The sequence below is a fragment of the Salvelinus sp. IW2-2015 genome, linkage group LG12 (assembly GCF_002910315.2).
Source record: "Salvelinus sp. IW2-2015 linkage group LG12, ASM291031v2, whole genome shotgun sequence".
NCBI lineage: Eukaryota > Metazoa > Chordata > Actinopteri > Salmoniformes > Salmonidae > Salvelinus > Salvelinus sp. IW2-2015.
The window spans coordinates 4,542,077-4,564,400 of NC_036852.1; the positions used below are offsets into that span (position 1 = coordinate 4,542,077).

The 22,324-nt window shown below is 43.2% G+C and overlaps 1 protein-coding gene across 5 annotated transcripts in view; it reads right to left on the minus strand.

Moving 5' to 3' along the window:
• The window catches only part of LOC111971068 (nck-associated protein 5-like), a 124,883-nt gene that overhangs the window by 45,529 nt on the left and 57,030 nt on the right, over positions 1 to 22,324 (minus strand). For all 5 annotated transcript variants that reach the window (XM_070445929.1, XM_070445930.1, XM_023997871.2 and 2 more), the window contains 5 exon segments: positions 2,232 to 2,351; positions 2,614 to 2,652; positions 4,952 to 5,020; positions 10,640 to 10,816; positions 15,004 to 15,094. In XM_070445929.1, the coding sequence (XP_070302030.1) occupies positions 2,232 to 2,351; positions 2,614 to 2,652; positions 4,952 to 5,020; positions 10,640 to 10,816; positions 15,004 to 15,094 (496 nt within the window).

The following is a 22,324-nucleotide window of genomic DNA, read 5'->3' on the forward strand; positions in this document are numbered from 1 at the left end:
CCTATAACGTATGATTTAGCTATCGCTTACACAAGTGTCAATTATTTTCTTGTTGTTTAATGCGCTGGCAACCATCGGTTGAACATAAAGTTGGACATAAATCTTTAAAATCTCTCCGCCTCCTTCACAATAAAATCTCACTTCCTCACCGCTGAAAAAAAATGTCTTGCTACAAATCCTCATTCCCGGCATACTCCCTCATGAAAAGCCAGGGTATATGTCGCAAATGGTACCCTATGTTCTACATAGTGCACTTCTTTTGACCAGAGCGCTATGGGTTCTGGTAAAAAAGTAGTGCTCTATATAGGGAATAGGATACCATTTGGGGCAGAGACAGAGGCTCCTGCTACACAAGCAAATAGATTTATGGTATATTGCTCTCGTCAATGTCTTGTTGATCACGTTGTATACTGAACACAAATGCTCTACAGAACAGACGGAATAAGCAAACATTTACTCTTGTAGGATATAACCAGAACATACATATTGGTTTATTAAATCTAAATATTATTAAATAGTTACAAATAGATAATAAACAATTACACATTTCACTTTAACCATGCCCTGGTTTAGTTGGGACAAAAATAGTGCATCCACAGCTTCGCTCAATCTGTTGGGACGACGAAAATGCCTCCCTCCCAGCCAAAATTGCACCCTTCACTGGACAATGTGGACTGTYACTTTCAATTATCCATATGTCCATATCAGTTGCTAGCAGAGGGCGACTGACAGAGGGCATACTCTCTCCTGAACTTGAGGTAGATAAAGGATTGTCATCAGCTCGCTTTGCAATTCACATTTATAATCCTTTCGAATTTTGTCAACACCTGAACAAACCGCGATGGTCTATTGATCGAAACATTGCTTAAACGATATCCATTAAAATGTTTTGTGGACTATTCAACAATACCAGTGTTCTGGAGGCTGATTTTGTCAACAATAAAAAAAAGTTATTCTTCAACTATATACTTCTTTGTTTCTGTACCTGGATGGGTTGACTTGTATAGTACCCTGCACTCAGCTCTCCCCTGAGCTCCTCTCATCCATCCTTTCTGAGCCACATGTTCTCATTAAGACCAGTAGGAGTCTCATCATCCGTTTGTGCCCTCTATAGGCTCCCTCTCACACCCCACATCTCCCTCCTTTACCCTGTGGCAGTCTGAGAGCCTCCACCCTCCACTCTGAGAGGAGGTAAGGTAACGAGAGCTGGACGGCCATAGCTGCAAATCAGATTAAGGAAAATCCATGCGGCCATTTTATAGCAGACATGGTTGTCAATATTTCTCTCTCTGTCTCTCTCTGCAGTGACTGGAGTAAACGATTTCTGAGTTACAGTAAGTGTGCCTTCCTACCCACYGCAGACTACATACACACACGCGCGCACACACACACATACCCTCCCCTCTCTCTAGCATCTATGTCTGTGTTACGTGCCACAAGGTCTGGTGCGCTAGAGGTAATTTGGTTGAGAGGTTTACCGTCCCCCGAGAGAGCCCAGGATGGATGACGCGAGTCTCGGTACTTTCTCAAATGATCTTGTCTGAGCCCRGCAGCTCCGTGGAGGCTGGATGGTTCATGAGCACACAGTTTTTTAGCGATGATGATATCACAGACCCTGGACTCAGGATCACATCGCCATCACAAAAAAGATGGATGATCTAATATCGCTGCTCTTCAGAAGTTTAAGTGAGCAAATATGCTACTGGAACAGTTGTCCTTACACCCACACTGTTGCCTTCAACAATATTGAATACAAGAAACTAATAGCAGTGAAATGCTATTTTAACTCCATCAGTCTGGCACCGCTGAGTAATGGTCAATAGTTGCTCTGTGAGGTTCTATCGTGGTTCTGGGACAACGAGGTGCTATAGTGGTTCTGGGGTAATGAAGTTCTATCATGGTTCTGGGACAATGAGGTTCTATATTACTTCTGTGACAATTAGGTTTTTATAGTGGTTCTGGGACAATGAGGTTTTATAGTGGTTCTGGTAGAATGATGTTCTATTGTGGTTCTGGGACAATGAGGTTCTACAGTGGTTCCGGAACAATGAGGTTCTACAGTGGTTCCGGGACAATGAGGTTCTATAGTGGTTCCGGGACAATGAGGTTCTATAGTGGTTCCGGGACAATGAGGTTCTATAGTGGTTCCGGGACAATGAGGTTTTATAATGGTTCTGGGACAATGAGGTTCTATAGTATTTCTGGGACTAGATGAGTGGACAGGTCCCTACCTGCAGGAGCAGGTCTGATGCGGGTCGGACTCGCTGCTGGAAGAGGACACTCATGGTCCGGTTTTGTTGCTCCAGGTCAAACACTCTGGTCCGCAACTTCAGACACTCCTCCCTCAGATCCTGCATGGGGAAAAACAACAGAGAGAGAGTTATTACAGACAGAGGTGTGAACTTCTAGTGATGTATGACTGTCCTAATATGGACACCATAAAAGTTGATTAGTTAACACGAGATAATGAGAAGTGTCTAAAAAAAAAAGTGAATGGTAAGATTAAGTTTTGAGCTACTGTATTGCATACATGTCTAACAACATCATTGGATCTAATAATAGTATAATAGAGACATTTTGATAACACAGTTGCTATGGAAACCAGACTCCTACCTTTTGGGTGAGTAGTGCCTGCACAACTTGATTGGCAACCTAAAACAGAGTGAAAAAAAGAAACAAGAATTATCCAAACGTTTCATGCAAGCTGTTTAGTGACTGACCATAATATGGTGGCTGTTATGGGTGAGAAAGATGAGTGAGAAAGAAAGAAAGAGTCTCCAGTTGACCCACGACCTCAACTCTAAACTGCCCCTGCCCTGTGCATGCCGACGCTGCACTCTCTCACTTCCCCTATTCCTCCAACGACATTTAATACACAAGTTCCTCCGACCGCTCATCAAAATGATTACAGGCTTTAGTGAACATGATGTCCCAATACATTACAGCATTGTCACCCCGTCTGCCTTCCCTTGGAGGAGTGTGTTGATTCCTAAGGGGGCCAATCATCATAAATCTGACGCAGGGTGGCAGAGAAGGCCAGTAGCGGCCAGGCGAAGCAGAACAGATTGGAGCCAGACACGCTGCATGTCTTCATGATGTTTAATTGTCTTCTGTTGATCCTGTATTGACAGCAGTGTCAGGGCTGATATAGTGGCTTGGAGAGTAGGGGGTTGTGTCCTGAATGGCACCTTATCCCTTATATACTGCACTACTTGACCCTATGGGCCCTGGTCAAAAGTAGCGCACTATATAGGGAATAGGGTGTCATTTGCGACACAGCGGGCAGTCGGAGAGAAGAAGTGGCGGGCTAAAGCACTGTTGTGCCCGGGCTTTGGCCGCAGAGCGCCTCACACCCCTACCACTCTTCCGAGTTTAGACCGCAAAGCTCCATCGAGTCCGACTCTGATTACAGCCCATTGATTGCTCGTTAATTCACTGTAAGCACGCACTGGCTTTTTCTCAGAGGTGGCCTCTCTCCCTCTATTGAATAACGGGAATGGAGTAAATATGACGAAGTGATGGAGCCCTGTGGGGGGGTCATACAGAGCTYCTCCTGTAAAACTGATCTTAATGATCTTCAAGTTAGAATCTAAATTACAACAATTGATAAATAAAACAACTTATAAAGGGTTTTATAGAGCATTTATAGTTCAAGTCATACTACATGAAGTGTGGCATAACAGTCCCTTACATCTGATGCATTGCCAAATGTGGCATAACTCCTTTTACCAGCCTTTCAATAGCATGACATTTGCACGTTTACTAAGTGGGGGAAAAAAATATATATATAAAAAAATATCATTTTAAAAACTAACGTGAGTGGCCAGCCCAAATAGCATACCAAACAACCACCACTCTGCTTATGTAGAGATAATAATCCACAATCTTTTTATTWAAAAAAAATTATCACTACTAAACAAGCCCAGCGTTCTCTACAGTTTCCAAATGCCCTGAGCCCATCGGCAGAGTTGTTAGAGCTGTGGAGATTTCCGCATCACAACATGCTCATTAGTGAGCTAGCTCCCGTCTTGAGCGACTACAGAGGGCAACACAACACCAGACCAGACAACAGAGCAGCACAGCCCTGGCTTTTTGAGGTCACGGAAGTGGAAAAGGGATTTGGTCTGGGCTCAACCCAGGCATTAGCCTCCAAGGCTGCAGCACGGTGTGGAGTTTCATACAATATGCTTGGAGCATTGCAAAGCAATTGCATGCCATTGTTGGACTGTTCAAAACACAGCTAAAGTATTGTTAACTCTCCTTTTATCTCTCTCCCTCTTTCTTTATCCTTTTCTTTCTTTCATTCTCTCGCTTTCTCTGTCCCACCATCAATCTACGTTTCCCTCCTCCCCACCCCCACTCCCTCTGGCACCAGAGCCCAGATCTCAGGTCATATGAGCCCCAGTAGCTGGCACCACAGTGTATTAGACCAGTCTGTCCCTTCTGGCACCCGCGGGCCTCCAGCCTTCCCCCAGGGTGACTCAGCGTGCGGTCCTAGCCAACAAGCTCATTAATTGCTGTCATCCGGCTCCCTCAGGCCACCATTTACCCAGCTTCTCCCACAACACAGTTCGCCTTCGGAACGCCGAGTACCTCTTCCTCCATAATCACATTTCCTTTTGGAGAGGAATTACTTTGGAATTGCATTGATGGAATTTGAGAGCATGAAAATTGTGCATTGAGAYAAATCTCAAAGAAAGTCGGTAAAAGGTAGAGAAGGATACTGGAAAATAGTGCAGTATTTGTAACATGTTTGATCAGTATTATCGGTAAGATCTTAAAGAAAGTCGCTAAAGGTAAATAGAAAAGAATACAACTCACAATAAGTCACGGAAGAGGAAAGAAATAACACGTGTTCCTGAGATGCAGGCTATCATTAGTGTGGTGAAAAATAGATTTCCCTCACTGAGGTTGAGGGCTGGGTGAATAGAGTGAGGGTTGGACTACTCACCTCATCTAGACAGTGCTCATACTGCTCCCTCTGGCTCTCATTCTCCATGGCCAATGCTGAGTTTTCCTCCTGTACAGCAAAATAAAACACATTTAGTGATGACTGAAATCCACTGAGAGCTTGTCGTTAAAAGCAAGTTTGTATGCATCAGATTTGTTTATGAGTCATTTACCAAACAGTAATGCAGGAAGAGTTAAAGTAATTCAAGTAGTATATAAAGAAATACCAGGCGGTGCCTGCTAGTCAATTTAAAACAATCACAGGTGGTTATAGAACAATCAACATATAATTATCTAACCTGATTGACATACACTGAACAAAWATGTAAATGCAAAATGCAACAATTTCAAAGATTTTTCTGAGTTACAGTCCACATAAGGCAATCAGTTAATTGAAAGACATTCATTAGGCACTYATCTATGGATCTCACGTGACTGGGAATACAGATATGCATCTGTTGGTCACATATACCTTAAAAAAAGTATGGGCGTGGATCAGAAAACCAGTCAGTACTGTATCTGTTGTGACCACCATTTTCCTCTTGACGAGCGATAAAGCTCCTTCGCATAGAGTTGATCAGACTGTTGATTATGGCCTGTTGAATGTTGTCCCACTCCCCTTAAATGGCTGTGCGAAGTTGCTGGATATTGGCGGMAACTGGAACATGCTGTCGTACACGTTGATCCAGAGCATCCCAAACATGCCCAAACATGCTCAACAGGTGACATGTCTGTTGAGTATGCAGACCATGGAAGAACTGGGACATTTTCAGTTGTACAGATCCTTGCAACATGGGGACCTGCATTATCATGCTGAAACAGGAGGTGAKGGCGGTGGATGAATGGCACGACAATGGGCCTCAGGATCTCGTCACGGTTGCTCTGTGCATTCAAATTCCCATCGATAAAATGCAATTGTGCTCGTTGTCCGTAGCTTATGCCTGCCCATACCATAACCCCACCGCCACCATGGGGCACTCTGTTCACAACATTGACATCAGCAAACCGCTCACCCACACAACGCCATACACGTGGTCTGCAGATGTTAGGCCGGTTGGACAGACTGCAAAATTCTCTTAAACGAAGTTGGAGGCAGCTTATGGTAGAGAAATTAACATTCAATTCTCTGGCAACAGCTCTGGTGGACATTCCTGCAGTCAGCATGCCAATTGCACGCTCCCTCAAATCTTGAGACTTCTATGGCATTGTGTTGTGTGACAAAACTGCACATTTTAGAGTGGCCTTTTATTGTCTCAAGCACAAGGTGCACGTGTGCAATGATAATGCTGTTTAATCAGCTTCTTGATATGCCACACCTGTCAGGTGGATGGATTATCTTGGCAAAGGAGAAATGCTCACTAACATGCATGTAAACTAATTTGTGCATCTGAGAGAAATAAGCTTTTTGTGCGTATGGAAAATATCTGGGATCTTTTATTTCACCTCATGAAACATGGGACCAACACTTTACATGTTGCATTTATATTTTTGTTCAGTGTAGATGTGAAATGATACTGAATATGTGGCCAATGAAAATAATGCCAAAGGTATTTGTAGTCTCTCCATTCTGTTTTCATATGAAAAACTATTGATGCAACAAATCATATCTGTGTTTTGTAGCGCAAGACTACACTGCCAGAGAACAAGATAAAAACAAGACAGGGTTCGCCGGGAGGTGGAAAAGGTCAGGTGTCCACCATAAGACCGGGGCCAACTAATAAAAACCTGCAGAAGTATTTCGCAATGAAAGGTCAGGGGGCTTGAAGTTATGATCCTGAACTTTAAAAGGTACAAGTAAGAAGTTAGGTAGAATGGGATAGAAGGGGCTAATGTGAATATGTCCTTGTTTTAAGTGGGGTGGGGTGGGGGGGTGAATATTGCTTCACCTTTTTAAGGGAGAGGGGCTATTGATCTCCTCTGTTTCTAGTTTGTCAAATGCAGGCGGTCCAGGCAGGCCATATTAGAAGCTGTCAACATTCGCTCCGGCTAGCTTACCTCACTCGCCACATGCCCTTTAGTACAAACAGCCAGCCTTTGATTAAAACCCGGGCTAAATAATTGCACCTAACATATTCCACTGCCTTAATCGAAATGGCACAGAGCTATAACAAATGAGCAACTTTGAGATGTACATGAAAAGCCCTTTACAAAAAAAATTCACTTGTATTATTACGTATTAATATTAGTAAAGTAAAAGCTCCTAGTGAAGGTAAATAATTACCCAGAGGTTGCATATAAGCATTTTTTCTGAGGTTCTTATCATATTCTTTGTGTTGGTAGTAACTGGTTGAATCATCTTTCTCTATGGGACAAGGGGTCGGAGAAAGGTGAAGTGATGTGCTGTATTGACGTATGTGGGGAAAATATGTCTACTTCCATCAAACTGAACCTATCAGTACCTGATAAACACACATTAAAAAGCATCCATGATGAACGCTGAACATTTTCTGCTTGCATTAAAAGCATTTGAAATACTTTCATTATAGTACTCTTGCCATCTTGTATTGCAAAACATCATGGAGAATAATGTCTGACATTGCAGACAAACAATATCTTGTACAGCCACAGTGCATAATCAATATTACTGTGAATGAATGCAGTGCTCGGCTGCGATGCGTTATCAACAAATGCTAAACTAAATAAATGTGCCATGTCATTGATTGATTGATTGGGGATGAAAAGAGCAACTAAATCACATAATAAACATGTATTCATATTAGCACATCCTGTTAATGTATTGCTCCTACAGCTGCTGTAATTAAAGCATAGCAACTACAACTGCTGTTGCCATAGATTTTGAAACATATAAATTATGCATGCCATTATAAATAGCTTTTTATAGAATAGAATACATGCATGATCATCCAGGTAGTTTTCTCCTGCTGAGTTCCCATGATTAGAGAAGTGGTTTTCTAGAATCATGGATGTATTTTTCTTGTAAACTTCAATGGAAGGTAACTAGCTAGAGAACAGAGTTATAGACAGCAGGAGTTTTTGCTTCTGGCTCACAGTAGGTTTGAATTGGGGTGAGGAGGGCGGAGAAGGGAGGAGGGATTGTATGGACAGGGCGAGAGCTGGCTGCACCACAGTCAGTTCTCACTCTGCCTGTAATTGAACAGGAGTTAGAGCCAGCCCTGCACTGAGACCAGAGTGGCAGCTGTCCTTCTGTTACGCCTGAACACCAGACCTCCTTTCCCTGGCACCCGGCTGCCAACTGTGCCAACCAAGCTGCATGGGCACAAGGCTGGGCAATGGGCATGCACACTTGCTCAAACTGCAGACAGTCACCCAAGACACTTGCTTGCTCTGTCTTCCCATGGAGTCTCTACAACACTTACTTGTGTGGAAAGCTAGAAGCATTGAGAGTTGAGCTGGAATGGATGAGTTAGGTACAGGTATATCATTTGTAGCGGTGTATTCCATCCTATGTCCACTCGAGATTAATCCCAACTCATTTTGTCCTTCGACCGAATGTCTAATCAGTCAACGACGCTACTTCCATTAGCGTTTTTTGGGGGGGAGCCGTAAAAACATATAAATTAGAGTGGCAGCATTAACTGATCATTCAAGCATCTGTGAAAAGAATCCCCGTTTCCTTCCCCCTCCAAGATGTTTTTTTCAAAAGGATTCAATCTAAGCTTAAAGTAAGCACCATTTCTAAAGGCATAGCATGCCCACCATGGTAATGAACGATATCAGTTGGGCTGGGCTGGTGGTGGGGAAACAGAAATGGGCGCCCTTACTTAGTGTCACCACCGTTCACACATAACAAAGGCCAGTGATGTATTGCCTCGCCGTTGTTCTAACCGGTTCTCTTCTGGAGGAGCATCCATCACGGATGCAGCGGGACGGAAGAAAATGGCAGATACATTTCGAATGTAGTTTTTTGGGGTAATGCGGGACGCTTCCTCTTACAAATCACTAGACAGGCCTGCCATTATTTTATTTTGACTGCAGAGAAGATAACTTATACAGTGATAGAGGAGCCATAAAGCAACAAGCAATTACACTGCATTTTGTTGTAATTAGCCTTAACTGCAATTTCTGTCAGCYTGGAGTTAGTGGCACCGTTAATAATGTCTGTAGAACGAGCCGGTTTCTTGGGTCCTTCATTAACTCTGGCAGCGTTTTCTCATGTCTGAGCTGTCCATAGTGGCTTAGGAGAAGACCTGGGTTCAAGTAGTATTATATATATTTTTTAATACTTTCTCTGCACTTGATTGAACTTGGTTGAGCTTGTCTGGCCGCAATGGGACCAATGGCGTAGTCCCAAAAGTGCAAAACCTTTCCCGTCGGGCACTCCGGTAGGGGCTCTATCCTTTTATTCTTTGTCCCCAACGCTCTAGGCGACCAGTTTTGATAGCCTTCAGCCGATGTCATCTACAAAATAGCTTCCAACACTCTACTCAGCAAACTGGATGCAGTCTATCACAGTGCCATCCGTTTTGTTATCCAAATCACCTTATACCACCCACCACTGCGACCTGTATGCTCTAGTTGGCTGGCCCTCGCTACATATTTGTCGCCAGACCCACTGGCTCCAGGTCATCTATAAGTCTATGCTAGGTAAAGCTCCGCCTTATCTCAGTTCACTGGTCACGATAACAACACCCACCCGTAGCACACGTTCCAGCAGGTATCTTACTGGATCATCCCCAAAGCCAACACCTAATTTGGCCGCCTTTCCTTCCAGTTCTCTGCTGCCAGTGACTGGAATGAATTGCAAAATCGCTGAAGTTGGAGACTTTTATTTCCCTCACCAACTTTAAACATCAACTATCTGAGCAGCTAACCGATCGCTGCAGCTGTACATAGTCCATCTGTAAATAGCAGACCCAATCTACCTACCTCACCCCCATACTGTTTTTATTTTATTTACTTTTCTGCTCTTTTGCACACCAGTATCTCTACTTGCACATCATCATCTGCTCATTTATCACTCCAGTGTTAATCTGTTAAATTGTAATTATTCGCTGCRATGGCCTATTTATTGCCTACCTCCTCATGCCTTTTGCACACACTGTATATAGACTTTCTTTTTTCTACTGTGTCATTGGCTTGTTTATTGTTTACTCCATGTGTAACTCTGTGTTGTTGTCTGTGTCACACTGCTATGCTTTATCTTGGCCAGGTCGCAGTTGCAAACGAGAACTTGTTCTCAACTAGCCTACCTGGTTAAATAAAGGTGGAACAAATAAATAAATATCATACGCTCAAAGTATTTGAACATTAGCCACAGACCCTCGCGGCATCAGCGAGGGCCACTTCGTAAATGAGTAGGTGGGTCTCTGAGCGTAATTCGATTAAGTCTTAATAGACTTAGCCCCTTTAATTGCTGAGGAGATCTGAAAGCCTGGTGTGTCAGTCTAGTGGGTATACTGTATGGTCGGAAACAATCAGAATCAGAAGGATTACTCAAAATGGATTTCTGACTCAACTGTTGCTAATGCTGAGAACAGAGCACACAGTGGAACAGTGGAGGAGCGCTATGGAAGTGAACAAAGACCGCTGTGAAGTCCTAGAAACCTGAGCCCTCTGTGGAGCGCTTTGCTCTTCAAACAGCAGAGCGCACAAGACTTTGATAAGACCATTATGCTCCAGACTGCAAACATAAGAAGGAGAGCCTGGTGGCGGAGGCAGAACGAGGGAGGAGAAGAGAAGAGAGGCGGAGCCATGTTTTGAATTGTACCTCTAGGGTGCGCAGACGCTCCAGAAGGAGCTTTGTTTGGTCCTGAAACTCTTCCGCTCGGCTGATGCTGCCGACGTCTGCCAGCAAAGGGTCTCCAGAAGACGGCAGTGGGCTACTACCGCTGCTGTTCTGCTCCAAGCTGTCACGCGTCTTCTGCACCTCCTCTGAGAGTTTATCCTGATAGACAGACGAGAGGAAAGAGAAAGAGAGAGAGAGAGAGAGAAGACGATGGAGAGAGAGCAAAAGAGAAATAGAGAGAAAGGCAGAGAGAAGGAGAGTGAGAAAGAAAGAGAGAAAGACAAAGGCGGGAGAAGAAGGAGAGAGAGGGGAAGAAGGAGAGAGAACAGAGAGGAGAGAGAGAGGGGAAGAAGGAGAGAGAACAGAGAGGAGAGAGAGAGGGAAAGAGAAGAAAAAAAACAATTCAACACCCAAAACATCCCCTAATKCCTAATCGCGTTTCACTTGTATTTCCAAAGAGTGYCAGTGACCTTGAGACCTCTCCATCTTGTCTGCCGATAGAGGACCCCACACCCCTCTTTCTCCCCCCCTTCACAACCTGCCTCAGTCTCCAGCTGTGACACTAATGCACAGAGGCGGAAATTAAAAGCGAACACAATAAAACGATGGGGTCCATGATATCCCCAGGCCCGCTGGGCATGGCTCACCAAGAGAGTCACAGACGAGACAGCATCCTGATATTTGACTAGCTAATTAGGTACTGTACATTCAACACAGGATATAGAGTACMGCTAAAGGAGGATATGTCATGTGTCGCCTGTCAATTATTCAAAGTATTTTCACACTATCCTAGAAGTCAAGGAGGGATTTTCTTTCCCTCTGATGTTACTATTCAAATAAATGATATCATGCTACTTTGGTCTTAAATCAGTACACCACGTTGTTTTGTATGTGATATTGAGACATATGAAAACCATAGCATAAGCTGTCGTTAAAACTAATATACTGTATTTACATCCAACACCATTTTCCTTACAATTTAATACAAAAACCCCTACCAGTGGGGATTTATGATGGATTTCCTGTATRCAAAACAAAGTGATATGCCGATAATATGAAACGCTTAATCCTCACTGGACTAAACTGGACATTTATCTTTATGCATTGAATGTGCTTTAAAAAACACACACACTGCTCCTGGGGTGATATAGTTGCCATGAATCCTAAATGTAGGTACATTTCAATAGGAGAGATTGAGACACCTTTAAATACTCAACATGCATGGCTTAGTCTGATCGAGGGAGGTCACCGCCCTTTCATTTGCAACATCCATTTCACAAACGCTCTTATCTCCATCCTATTCCAAATCTGATCAAGGACCAGGAGAGGGATAAAACTACAATTGAGCTGGGAGTTAGATGTCGTGTAAACCTCAWCACATGCCTATAGCCAGCCAATGAGCTTTGCAATGCAAGTAAATGGACTTTCCCCCCCCCCCCAATTTTTCACCTTAAAATCTCACCAAAGCCTTTTGTTGTTATCGCCTGATGTACACCTGTGCACCTTTGTTACATTTTTCATTCAATCCTTCTCTTCCCTCCTTGACAGTTAATTGTCAAGCCGGACGATGGGCTTTCACGGTAGCGCGGCGGACGCAGACAGCCATGGCTGGAGACATTGATAGATGAGGTTGAGTCCTTGCTAGCGCCGCCATATCCAAATGCATCCGAATCAAGTCGTCCCTCCCTCCTGAACATGAATTGGAAATGCTGTCCTTGGCAACCACTAGCATTATGTTTTGCTTTGAACTTTAAAGGACTATTCCAATCTTGGCTAAAACATGCCGGTGGTTCCCAATCTTGACTTTGTTTGATTCTTTTGTTTTGCAGGCACTCTGTAGTAAAAAGTTTTAAGCATTTCTTATTGTACAAGTTCASGCCGTCCCTGCCTGTTTGAGTGAGTATTCTTTCGTTTGGTGCATAATGAATATGACCCATATCTTTCCCCCAGTAATGGTACCATTAATTGAGAGCTTGTTCTTATTACCACAGCCCTGTTATGTCTGATTGCTTGCTGAACATCTGGTCACAGTAGGTGCAGTCATCTCGGTAACCTGACATATGTTTCTCTCCACATGTGTATGTTTGCTGCATCCATTCACACAACTTAGAGCGAAATCGATCCCCCCACACTGGCACACGTTAGAGCGAAATCGATCCCCCCACACTGGCACACGTTAGAACGAAATCGATCCCCTCCACTGGCACACGTTGACAGATTCTAATTCCATGTTTAATTAATCCACTCAGGTTGATTAATTCTGGAGCTGCTATTATTCTGTATAATACCCATCATTTGAATAATCACAGGGTATCTGACTATGTGGAAATATGGTCCACTGCTGAGAGGAAGGCTGCATTGCAAAATGCCCCCTATTCCTGTTATGCCTAGTGATATATACTTTATGGGCCCTGGTCAAAAATGGTGCTCTGTATAAGGAATAGGGGATTCAGCCATAGAGTTATACTCCCTACGTTCACCCACAATAAATCTAGCTAATGKATGTACTAGGCTTATTGAAATGTATACCGCCATACCTCCATTTCCCATTATGACGCAATTTTTTGATCGATTTCTAAAGGCATAGCATGCCCACCACACTAATGAATGGTTTTGTCTTTTATAACGACGTTGTCACGTTCTGACCATAGATCTTTTGTATTTTCTTTGTTTTAGTGTMGTCAGGGTGTGAGTTGGGTGGGTAATCTATGTTTTCTATTTCTGTGTTTGGCCTGATATGGTTCTCAATCAGAGGCAGCTGTCAATCGTTGTCCCTMATTGGGAACCATATTTAGGTAGCCTGTTTTCTGTTGGGTTTTGTGGGTGGTTGTTTTCAGTCTTTGTGGGTCTGCACCAGATAGAACTGTTTCGGTTTTCACTTTGTTGTTTTTGTATTTTGAGTTGTTCACTTCCATTAAATAAGATGAACAATTACCACGCTGCGCAMTGGTCCTCCGATKCTTCAAACTTCTCCTCCTCAGYCGAGGAGGAAGACGACAGCCGTTACAGACGTAGCATATTCATCACTGAAGTCAAGAAGTCCGTATAACGTTTTGCATTTGAGAGATACGTGCAATGCACTTAGTGGGAATTCGCTTACTTTTGGTTAACACATTTGGAAATGAAAAAGTTGAAGCTAAATTACATTTTAAATGTGGTACGAATCATAAGAGTACAAGACAWGACCTCCATGAACTGTAATGGTATGACCTTTATCGACCTCCCCTAACAGTAACACAACCAAACTACTTCTAGCTCACACAGTTCCACTTTTTCCTACGATGCTGTTTGGAAGGTCACTTTGTCATAATTAAATGAACGTAATTTGGATAAATGAACGTAACATGGATAATTAAAGGACCTTCTGTGTCAATAAGAGTTCTGTGAGATACCTTGAGTATCTAAGGAACAGCACAAACAAAAAATCCACACAAGAATATACCGTAGCTGCACACATAACACACAAACACAAAGTTTAAGGCTACTATAGGCCTACTGCTAATGAGTCTAATTATAGCAACCAGTTTGGTTGCCAAGAACCGAGCTTAAGTAATATGTGGAGCTGAAGGATGGGACTAAAAACAAATAAAAGATKACTTTTGTAAAACATACTTTGTCCGTAAAATGTATATAGTATGTATAAGCAGGAAGTAGAAACCTAAGTGTTGTGGTCCATTAGTTTACTCCAGTTAGAGGAGAGGTGGTAGGGTTAGGGTAAAATAATAAAGGAATATATATAAAAACATATATACACTACCGTTCAAAAGTTTGGGGTCACTTAGAAAGGTCCTTGTTTTTGAAAGCAAAGCACATTTTTTGCCCATTAAAATAACARCAAATTGATCAGAAATACAMTGTAGACGTTGTTAATGTTGTAAATGACTATTGTAAGTGGAAACGGCTCATTTTTAATAGAATATCTACATAGYRGTACAGAGGCCCATTATCAGCAACCATTTTAAAAAGCTAATTGATCATTAGAAAACCCTTTTGCAATTATGTTAGCACAGCGGAACAGTTGTCCTGATTAAAGAAGCAATAAAACTGGCCTTTAGACTAGTTGAGTATCTGGAGCATCACCGTTTGTGGGTTCGATTACAGGCTCAAAATGGCCAGAAACAAAGAACTTTCTTCTGAAACTCGTCAGTCTATTCTTGTTCTGAGAAATGTAGGCTATTCCATGCGAGAAATTGCCAAGAAACTGAAGATCGTGTACAATGCTGTGTACTACTCCCTCCACAGAACAGCGCAAACTGGCTCTAACCATAATAGAAAGAGGAGTGGGAGGCCCCAGTGCGCAAGAGGATAAGTACAGTACATTAGAGTGCTGAGCAGTGCGGCGTTACCTTGTAGGCCTTCATGATGTCCACAGTGTCCACAGCTGTTTGCTCCAGCACCCCCTGGTTCTGCAGCAGCGTCCGCACCGTCTCTTCCATCCTGCACATGCACGCACACACACAAACAGAGGGGGAAGAAGGGGGAGATTGTTTTAGGGCCAGCGACACAAGAGGGGACGGGTCCCTTTCCACTACAGTATGTGGTACACCACACGATGTGGTGCTGAATGGGTACATATGGCGCTGGGGAGGTTCACAAGTGCATCCACTGAGGCAGAGTATTGACAGACTGCCTCAGTGCCTCTATGGGACTTGTGATACGGTTGTGCCTCGATTTTTGTGCCAAATAATGATTTCTCTCAATGCAAACCAGAGACTTTTACCCCACAGCCTACATCAAAATTCTACTCCTCACCCCTGATTCCCATATGATTCACTACAATGGCATTACCTCTTGTTCTACATTCTCCCTGGCCTATTCCAGGTAAAAAAAAACACATCCAGTGAGAGTTGGACCTTTAGGGAGATTGTCTAGGATAGGGCTCCCTCCATTGACCCGGCTGGAAATAGGCCTACAAGTCAGAGTACAAAGAGGTGGAGCGATGAAACCACTGTGACATTTCAGGAGAGGAATGCCATTGTGGAGCAGGGAGAGAAGGCCAGACTTTGATAAACGAAGACGAATTCCAAATCATCACAGCCGACACAGCCAGCGACACGTGCCAGCGACACGTGCCAGCGACATACAGTATCAATGGATACAGCCAGGGACAAAGCCATGGCCATAGCCAGGGGACATAACCATGGATTGACAGATGGGTGTGTCATTTGCAATTTTAAATGAAATGTTGAAATTCCGTTTCTGAGATAGTGGGCGAAGAGACAGCAAAACGACAGATAACTTGATGTTGCAGTAAACAGCATTAGGCAACCGACTTGTGTCTCACTGAATTCCCTGTCAGTGTCAGTCACCTTTAAGTGGTGACACTTCTGATCACCCTTTCAACAGGGACAGTTGACACTGTTAATTGTTCAGGCTTAACACACTCAGCCACGTTTGTTTTGTTTGTTGTTTGTTCTTACATCTGAGCTCAGTGAGATTTTGCCCGTTTTCCCATTGCGGTTTTCACAGTTGAACTGTTGCACGACGGCAAAGCCACGGCTTTAGCGTAGGCAGGGCTGGGCTCTGCCATCGTAGCGGCCACACCATCTGGCAGGCTGAGTCGGAAGCACGAGAAAAGCTGGCTATAAATCAGGCCTAGCTAGCTGACTGACTGTCTGACTGATTGACAGACTGAGTGAGTGGTCAGGTCTATGGCAGATTGCTGTAGCCCGCCACTTAGGACACTGTCCATAATCACTGTGGTCAGGGATAGGGGGTGTGGGACTGGAACATTGTAGTCAGGTCAAGGACTTTGTGACTGAATGACATGCTTGATTAGTATGGTATTGGAAGTAACTAACATGGGGTAACTGACTCATTCAGAGTTTATTGTCTTAACATTAGTTGGGAAACAAATATGGCTGAGCTGAAATACACTGGGATTCAGTCATCCTCTTCACAAACCTACCGATGTGTCTACAGTATGACCAGGGTCATGAATGATTTACTGGTCAGATCATGTCGTAAGGAATAACTCCTGATCCTTACTTTGATTCACTAGATGAATAGGAGAGCAAAGGCATTATTTACCCAATATTTACATTGATACCGTATTATAAATGTTATAAAACATATTTTTTTAAATCCTGCTTTATCAAAACAACTTTATTTCACTATTTCATTCCCTCACGATCTTTTCTTCCCTCAAAAAACACATTCAAATCAAATTCTCCACATTCTCCGCCACATTACCACCAGGCAGACAGAACGTCACTGTGTAGAGAGGTAGTGGTCTGACCCCGGTGACCTCCACATGGCTAAGTGACAGGATGATGGGGGCCTTTGATGTTCCTCTGGCTCCTCTGTTGTGGATGAGGACTAGGGGCTGTAGGCTGGAGGTCTGGTGGCTGCGGCTAGCCAGCACTTGAAAGGGTCTCTGTGTGTTTTTTAATAGGGGCTGATTCAGGGCAGATCATGAGAGCACATGGTGTGCCTCAAAGTCCCAACCAGCAATGCTGAACAAGCCCAGGCCCAATCCCAAATCTACAGCCTGGCCAAGAGAGATGGGCAGAAACATTCCCCTGCCGTACACACGCACTTACACACACGCGCACACAAAGCTTCCAGTGCCGATTGAGGGGAACGACTTCAACATGCGGTGGATTCCCCAGACTGGTTGAAGTCACAGGGTCCTGTATGTGCACCATATAAGCAGAGAGAGAGAGAGCAGAGGGGGATAAAGGGACCATGGATATGGATGGAAGCCACTGCAGTGGTGCCAAAGTCTGACTTCATAATGCATGCTGAGCTACAAGGTGCCTGACTCCATACTGTGACTGTCAAAATGCTATTCTATGAATCAGACTGTCCAGGACTAGCTGTAATGCTATGCTGAATAGCTTCTTCTAATAGTTAGTTAAGTAGTTAACTTGTAGCTACCCTGAATATCTGCATACTGTATCTTTTGACTCATCACATACGCTGCTGCTATTGTTTACTATATGTCACTTTATCACTACCTATAACAAGGCACCTTTCCCAGGGACATGAAACAAGATAAAGTTATACCTCTGTATAAGAAGGGGATAAAGTCTCACCCTGGGAATTATAGGCCTGTATCTATCCTCTGTGTAACATCAAAGATCCTGGAGAGAATTGTACATGAGCAAATGTATGAATATGTTAACAAACAGGGTCTAATGTATGATTTTCAGTCGGGTTTTAGAAAAACATACTCTACTGATTCATGTCTACTTTACTTGACTGACTTCACCAGGAAAGAGATTGATGAGGGAAATCTGTGTGGAATGGTACTGCTTGACCTACAGAAGGCCTTTGATASAGTTAACCACTGTCWCCTAATCTCCAAACTGGAGGCACWGGGGTTAAGRAGTYTCCCTCTAGGCTGGGTAAAGTCCTATTTATCAGGAAGGGAGCAAGTAGTAGAGGTTAATGGTTCACTGTCTCAGGCAAAACCAATGAGTTGTGGCGTTCCGCAGGGGAGCGTGCTTGGGCCTCTGCTGTTTTTATTGTATATTAACGATATGAAAGATGCTTGTTCTTGCCGTCTTTTTCTTTATGCGGATGACTCTACACTTCTGGTGTCTCACAAAAGTAAAACTATGTTGGAGAGCATACTTAGCACAGAGCTTACTAACATTGACAAATGGCTTGGAGTAATAAGCTATCTCTGCACTGAAGCAATTATTTTTGGATCCAGACCTAAATTGTGTAGGTCGTCTGAAATCAGAGTGGAGTTAGGGGTTGAGGTGCTGACTACTAAAACCTTTGTTAGCTACTGGGATGTATCCTTGATGGAAGCTTGGGAGGTGTGAGAATGGCCAATAAGGTGCTAGGGAAGGTTAATGTCAGGACTAAGTTTTTGGCTAGAAAGTCCAAGCTGCTTGATAAGGACTCCATGAAAGTGCTAGCTACTGCCCTCATTCAATGCCATTTTGACTATGCTAGTACTTCCTGGTTTGGGGGCTTATCTACATTTATGAAGGGAAAGCTCCAGATAGCCCAGAATAAGCTGATCAGGGTAGTATTGAAGGTGAGTCCACGTACTCACATAGGCAGGAGCTGCTTTCAGGAACTAAACTGGCTGCCTGTTGAGGCTAGGGTGTCCCAGATTAGACTAGGTTTGGTTTACAGGAGTATTTATGGTTCTGTGCCCAGATATCTAAGTGATTACTTTCCTCGTGTTAGGGATGCACACAATCACAGCACCAGATCAGGTGTTGCTGATGTGTGCTTATACAGGTTCAGGAGTAATGCTGGGAAAGGTACTTTCTTGTARACTGGAGCCTCAGAATGGAATGAGTTGCCTCTGCCTATAAAAACAACGTCCTCTCTGGACAGCTTTAAAAATAAAGTAAAAATATGTTTGATGTCTTCTGTGCCCATATGAATAACCCCTATGATGTAACTGGAATGATGAGATAGATGTTCTTCTTCTTCTGTTTATGTTTTATTGTTTTATTGTTTCACTGCCATACTGTGTTTGATCTTGCCTAGCCATCTTGTCTCAAGAGGACCACAGTGGAAATAAGTCCCAGACTTTATTGTGTGTTATCCTCGATGATTTTATTCATGTGCATGTATGGCTTTTAAGTTGCATGTGTGCTTGTTTTTTTTAAATGGTTGAATTAATCAAATAAAATAAATATGTACTGTACAGTACAAATCTACAACAATTACCATGTACCCCTGAACATGGACTAGGTACTGGTATCCTGTGTATATAGCCATGTTATTGTTACTCATTGTGTATTTATTCCTCATGTTGGCCTATTATTTTTCTTGTATTTCTCGTTTTCTCTCTGCATTGTTGGGAAGGGCCTGTAAGTAAGCATTTCACTGTTAGTCTACACCTGTTTGCAAAACATGTGACAAATACAATTTGATTTGATTTAATGCTATGTCATGTCGTAATGCTATGACAGTTCATAAAGCTATGACAAGTTGTAATGCTATGACAAGTCGTAATGCTATGATAAGTACCGTAATGCTATGAAAGGTCGGTATGCTATGACATGTCGCAACGCTATGACAAGTTGTAGCGCTATGACAAGTCGTAATGCTGCCACATTGGCATTCAAAAGCTACATATGACAGGAAAGCCAAACAAATCTTTCTCAGGTGTTTTTTCAGCTACTAACCTATAATTGACATATGACACATCTCATCCCTCAGCACCATACATGACTAAAGTAGATTAATGCAGCTCCACACACAGTGACCTGAACATAACATTTAGTTCTATTGTCTCTGTTGTCCCCTTGAAAAGGTGGGTTCAAGTTTAGCTCCCATTAATTCTAAACACATTTCTCCCTCCGATTCATCTGGGGGAGCATCACAAATAGGACTGTCTTGGACAATTACCCCTGATAATCACATTTTGATGGTGTTCTGATTAGGAATTATAGTGTTTTCTGAAGCTATTTAGCAGTAGAATTCGTGAGGACAGGGGAGGGAGATCCGCGAGGTTGTTTTCAAGTGCATAATGCTTTTCAGTTTTTTATTACATTTTTTTATGGTTTTATATGTAATCAAATAGAGTGAGAATGGTTTCAAAGATTCTGAGTGTTGGTGGTGTTCTGATTAGGAATTATAGTGTTTTCTGAAGCTATTTAGCAGTAGAATTCGTGAGGACAGGGAGGGGATCCGCGAGGTTGTTTCAAGTGCATAATGCTTTTCACGTTTTTATTACATTTTTTTATGGTTTTATATGTAATCAAATAGAGTGAGAATGGTTTCAAAGATTCTGAGTGTTTATTTCATTTATCTCAATAATAAACTTGGATTAGGATCATAACTGTAATCCAGCGACAATTTCAAAACATCCTCAAGTCGCACATATGCTTGTATATTAAGTGTGATTATGATATCACTTCATTCAATTTACAGAGGGATAAAAAAAAATCTGACTCTGGCCTAACAACTTGAGCCATTAACTTTGTCTATGATACTAAATGTAATAACATTGCCATTTAAAATCTGTTGGGATTTCCTATTTTTGTGTGAAACACTTATCAACTCCACTTGATGTCAACCCAAACCATTAAAGCTGATAAGTACATAAGTGAAAAAAAGCTGTGAAAGATAGTTTTTTGTGTGTGTAGAATCAAAGCTTAAATCTGTGTCCAAACAGCCCTTACTTAATGTGGTTACAATCTCAGTGGTTGTAAATGACCTTCTATTGAGGACCTCGCTGGAGAAAGGAGGGAGGAAGGGAAGGATGGAGGAATGAGGATTGAGGAAAGCAAAGCCTGACTCGTTTGACCCCCAGACTGCACCAGCTGAATTTCAAACACGTCGGCAACAGCCAGGAAGTACAATTAAGTCTCCAATCAATTTCCAGCCCCAGGTATAAGTAAAACACGCACGCCCGCACGCACACACACACACCCCCCCCCCCCACACACACACACACACACACACACATCACTTCAAGTAAATCCAATGGGGGAAGGGAGCCAGATGTCTGAATGAGCTGAATGAGGTGTGTTTGACAAGTCGTCAGAACATGCAAACCATTGATGGACCAAAATGGCCTGTTAGAGGTAGAACACCCTGTGTGGCGGTCTCCCCTGCGTCCTGTGTCTCACATTACTCATGTCTCAGCCACTTTCAGATGGCCCAAACATTGAAACACAGATTTGCAGCTTCCTGCCATTAAAGCTATGAAAACGTTCACCGCCGTCCAGACTTCAAATGGGACGCCATTTTTATCACCTGTCAATGAAAACGATCAAGCGCTATTCCAGTTGTAGAAAGGATACCAGTCAAATTCAATTAATTCTCAGAGGTACCTCTAACAATGCTTCATGCACAACCAAGGATTTAGCAAAAAAAAACGACACACACACACACACAAACACACAGATCTTTAAACACTCACACTGATCAGATTGCCTCAGTCCGACTTACCCCATGTTGCTGAATTTGGGTCCATTGTGTTTCTTACAAACATCCCTTCTCCTAAACAATGCCACAAACACRGTGCACACTTCCCTAAGCTCCATGGGGACAAGCAGACGGACCAGCCAGCCTGCTCTCAGCACTCAGCTCTCAGAGTGTCACTGGCTGACCCAGACACAGATCAAAATGTGGGTCCGCTAAAATAGGCCATTCAAGAATCATACAAGCCTGAGTGCTTTTCCCATCTAACAGACACTGCCAGCATGTTTGGTTGGTCGTCCGTTAGCTGGTCGCTGCTTTGGAATCCTGAACCACACACAACCCGCCAGCCAGTCTCAACCAGTCTCGCTTTCTATGAGGTGGCCTGCCTTGTGGTGGGTTATTATCCAATCCCTATGCTGTCCCAGTCAGGATCATGGTCTGGTAAGAGAAGTCCAAAGGGAGGGAMAAGTAAAGGGGGAGGGAAACCCTTTCCCATATGTCCCATGTTAAGCCTGAGCCAGAGGAGGACAGCCCCTGCTGTGTCGACGCTAGGCTGTGGCTAGGCTACGACCAGGGATCAGGCCTGTGGCCACAGGGGGGAAGCCGGGATACGGATCACTCAGCCTGGGATGAGTGTGAGGGATGGATGGATGGACAGCAGACGTGGAGCTTTATTGGCTGCCAGGGATTAGGGAGGCTGAGTTGAAACCAACACTTTCTATTGCTATGTAATCTATTGCTATGTAATCTATTGCTATGTAATCTATTGCTATGTAATCTATTGCTATGTAATCTATTGCTATGTAATCTATTGCTATGTAA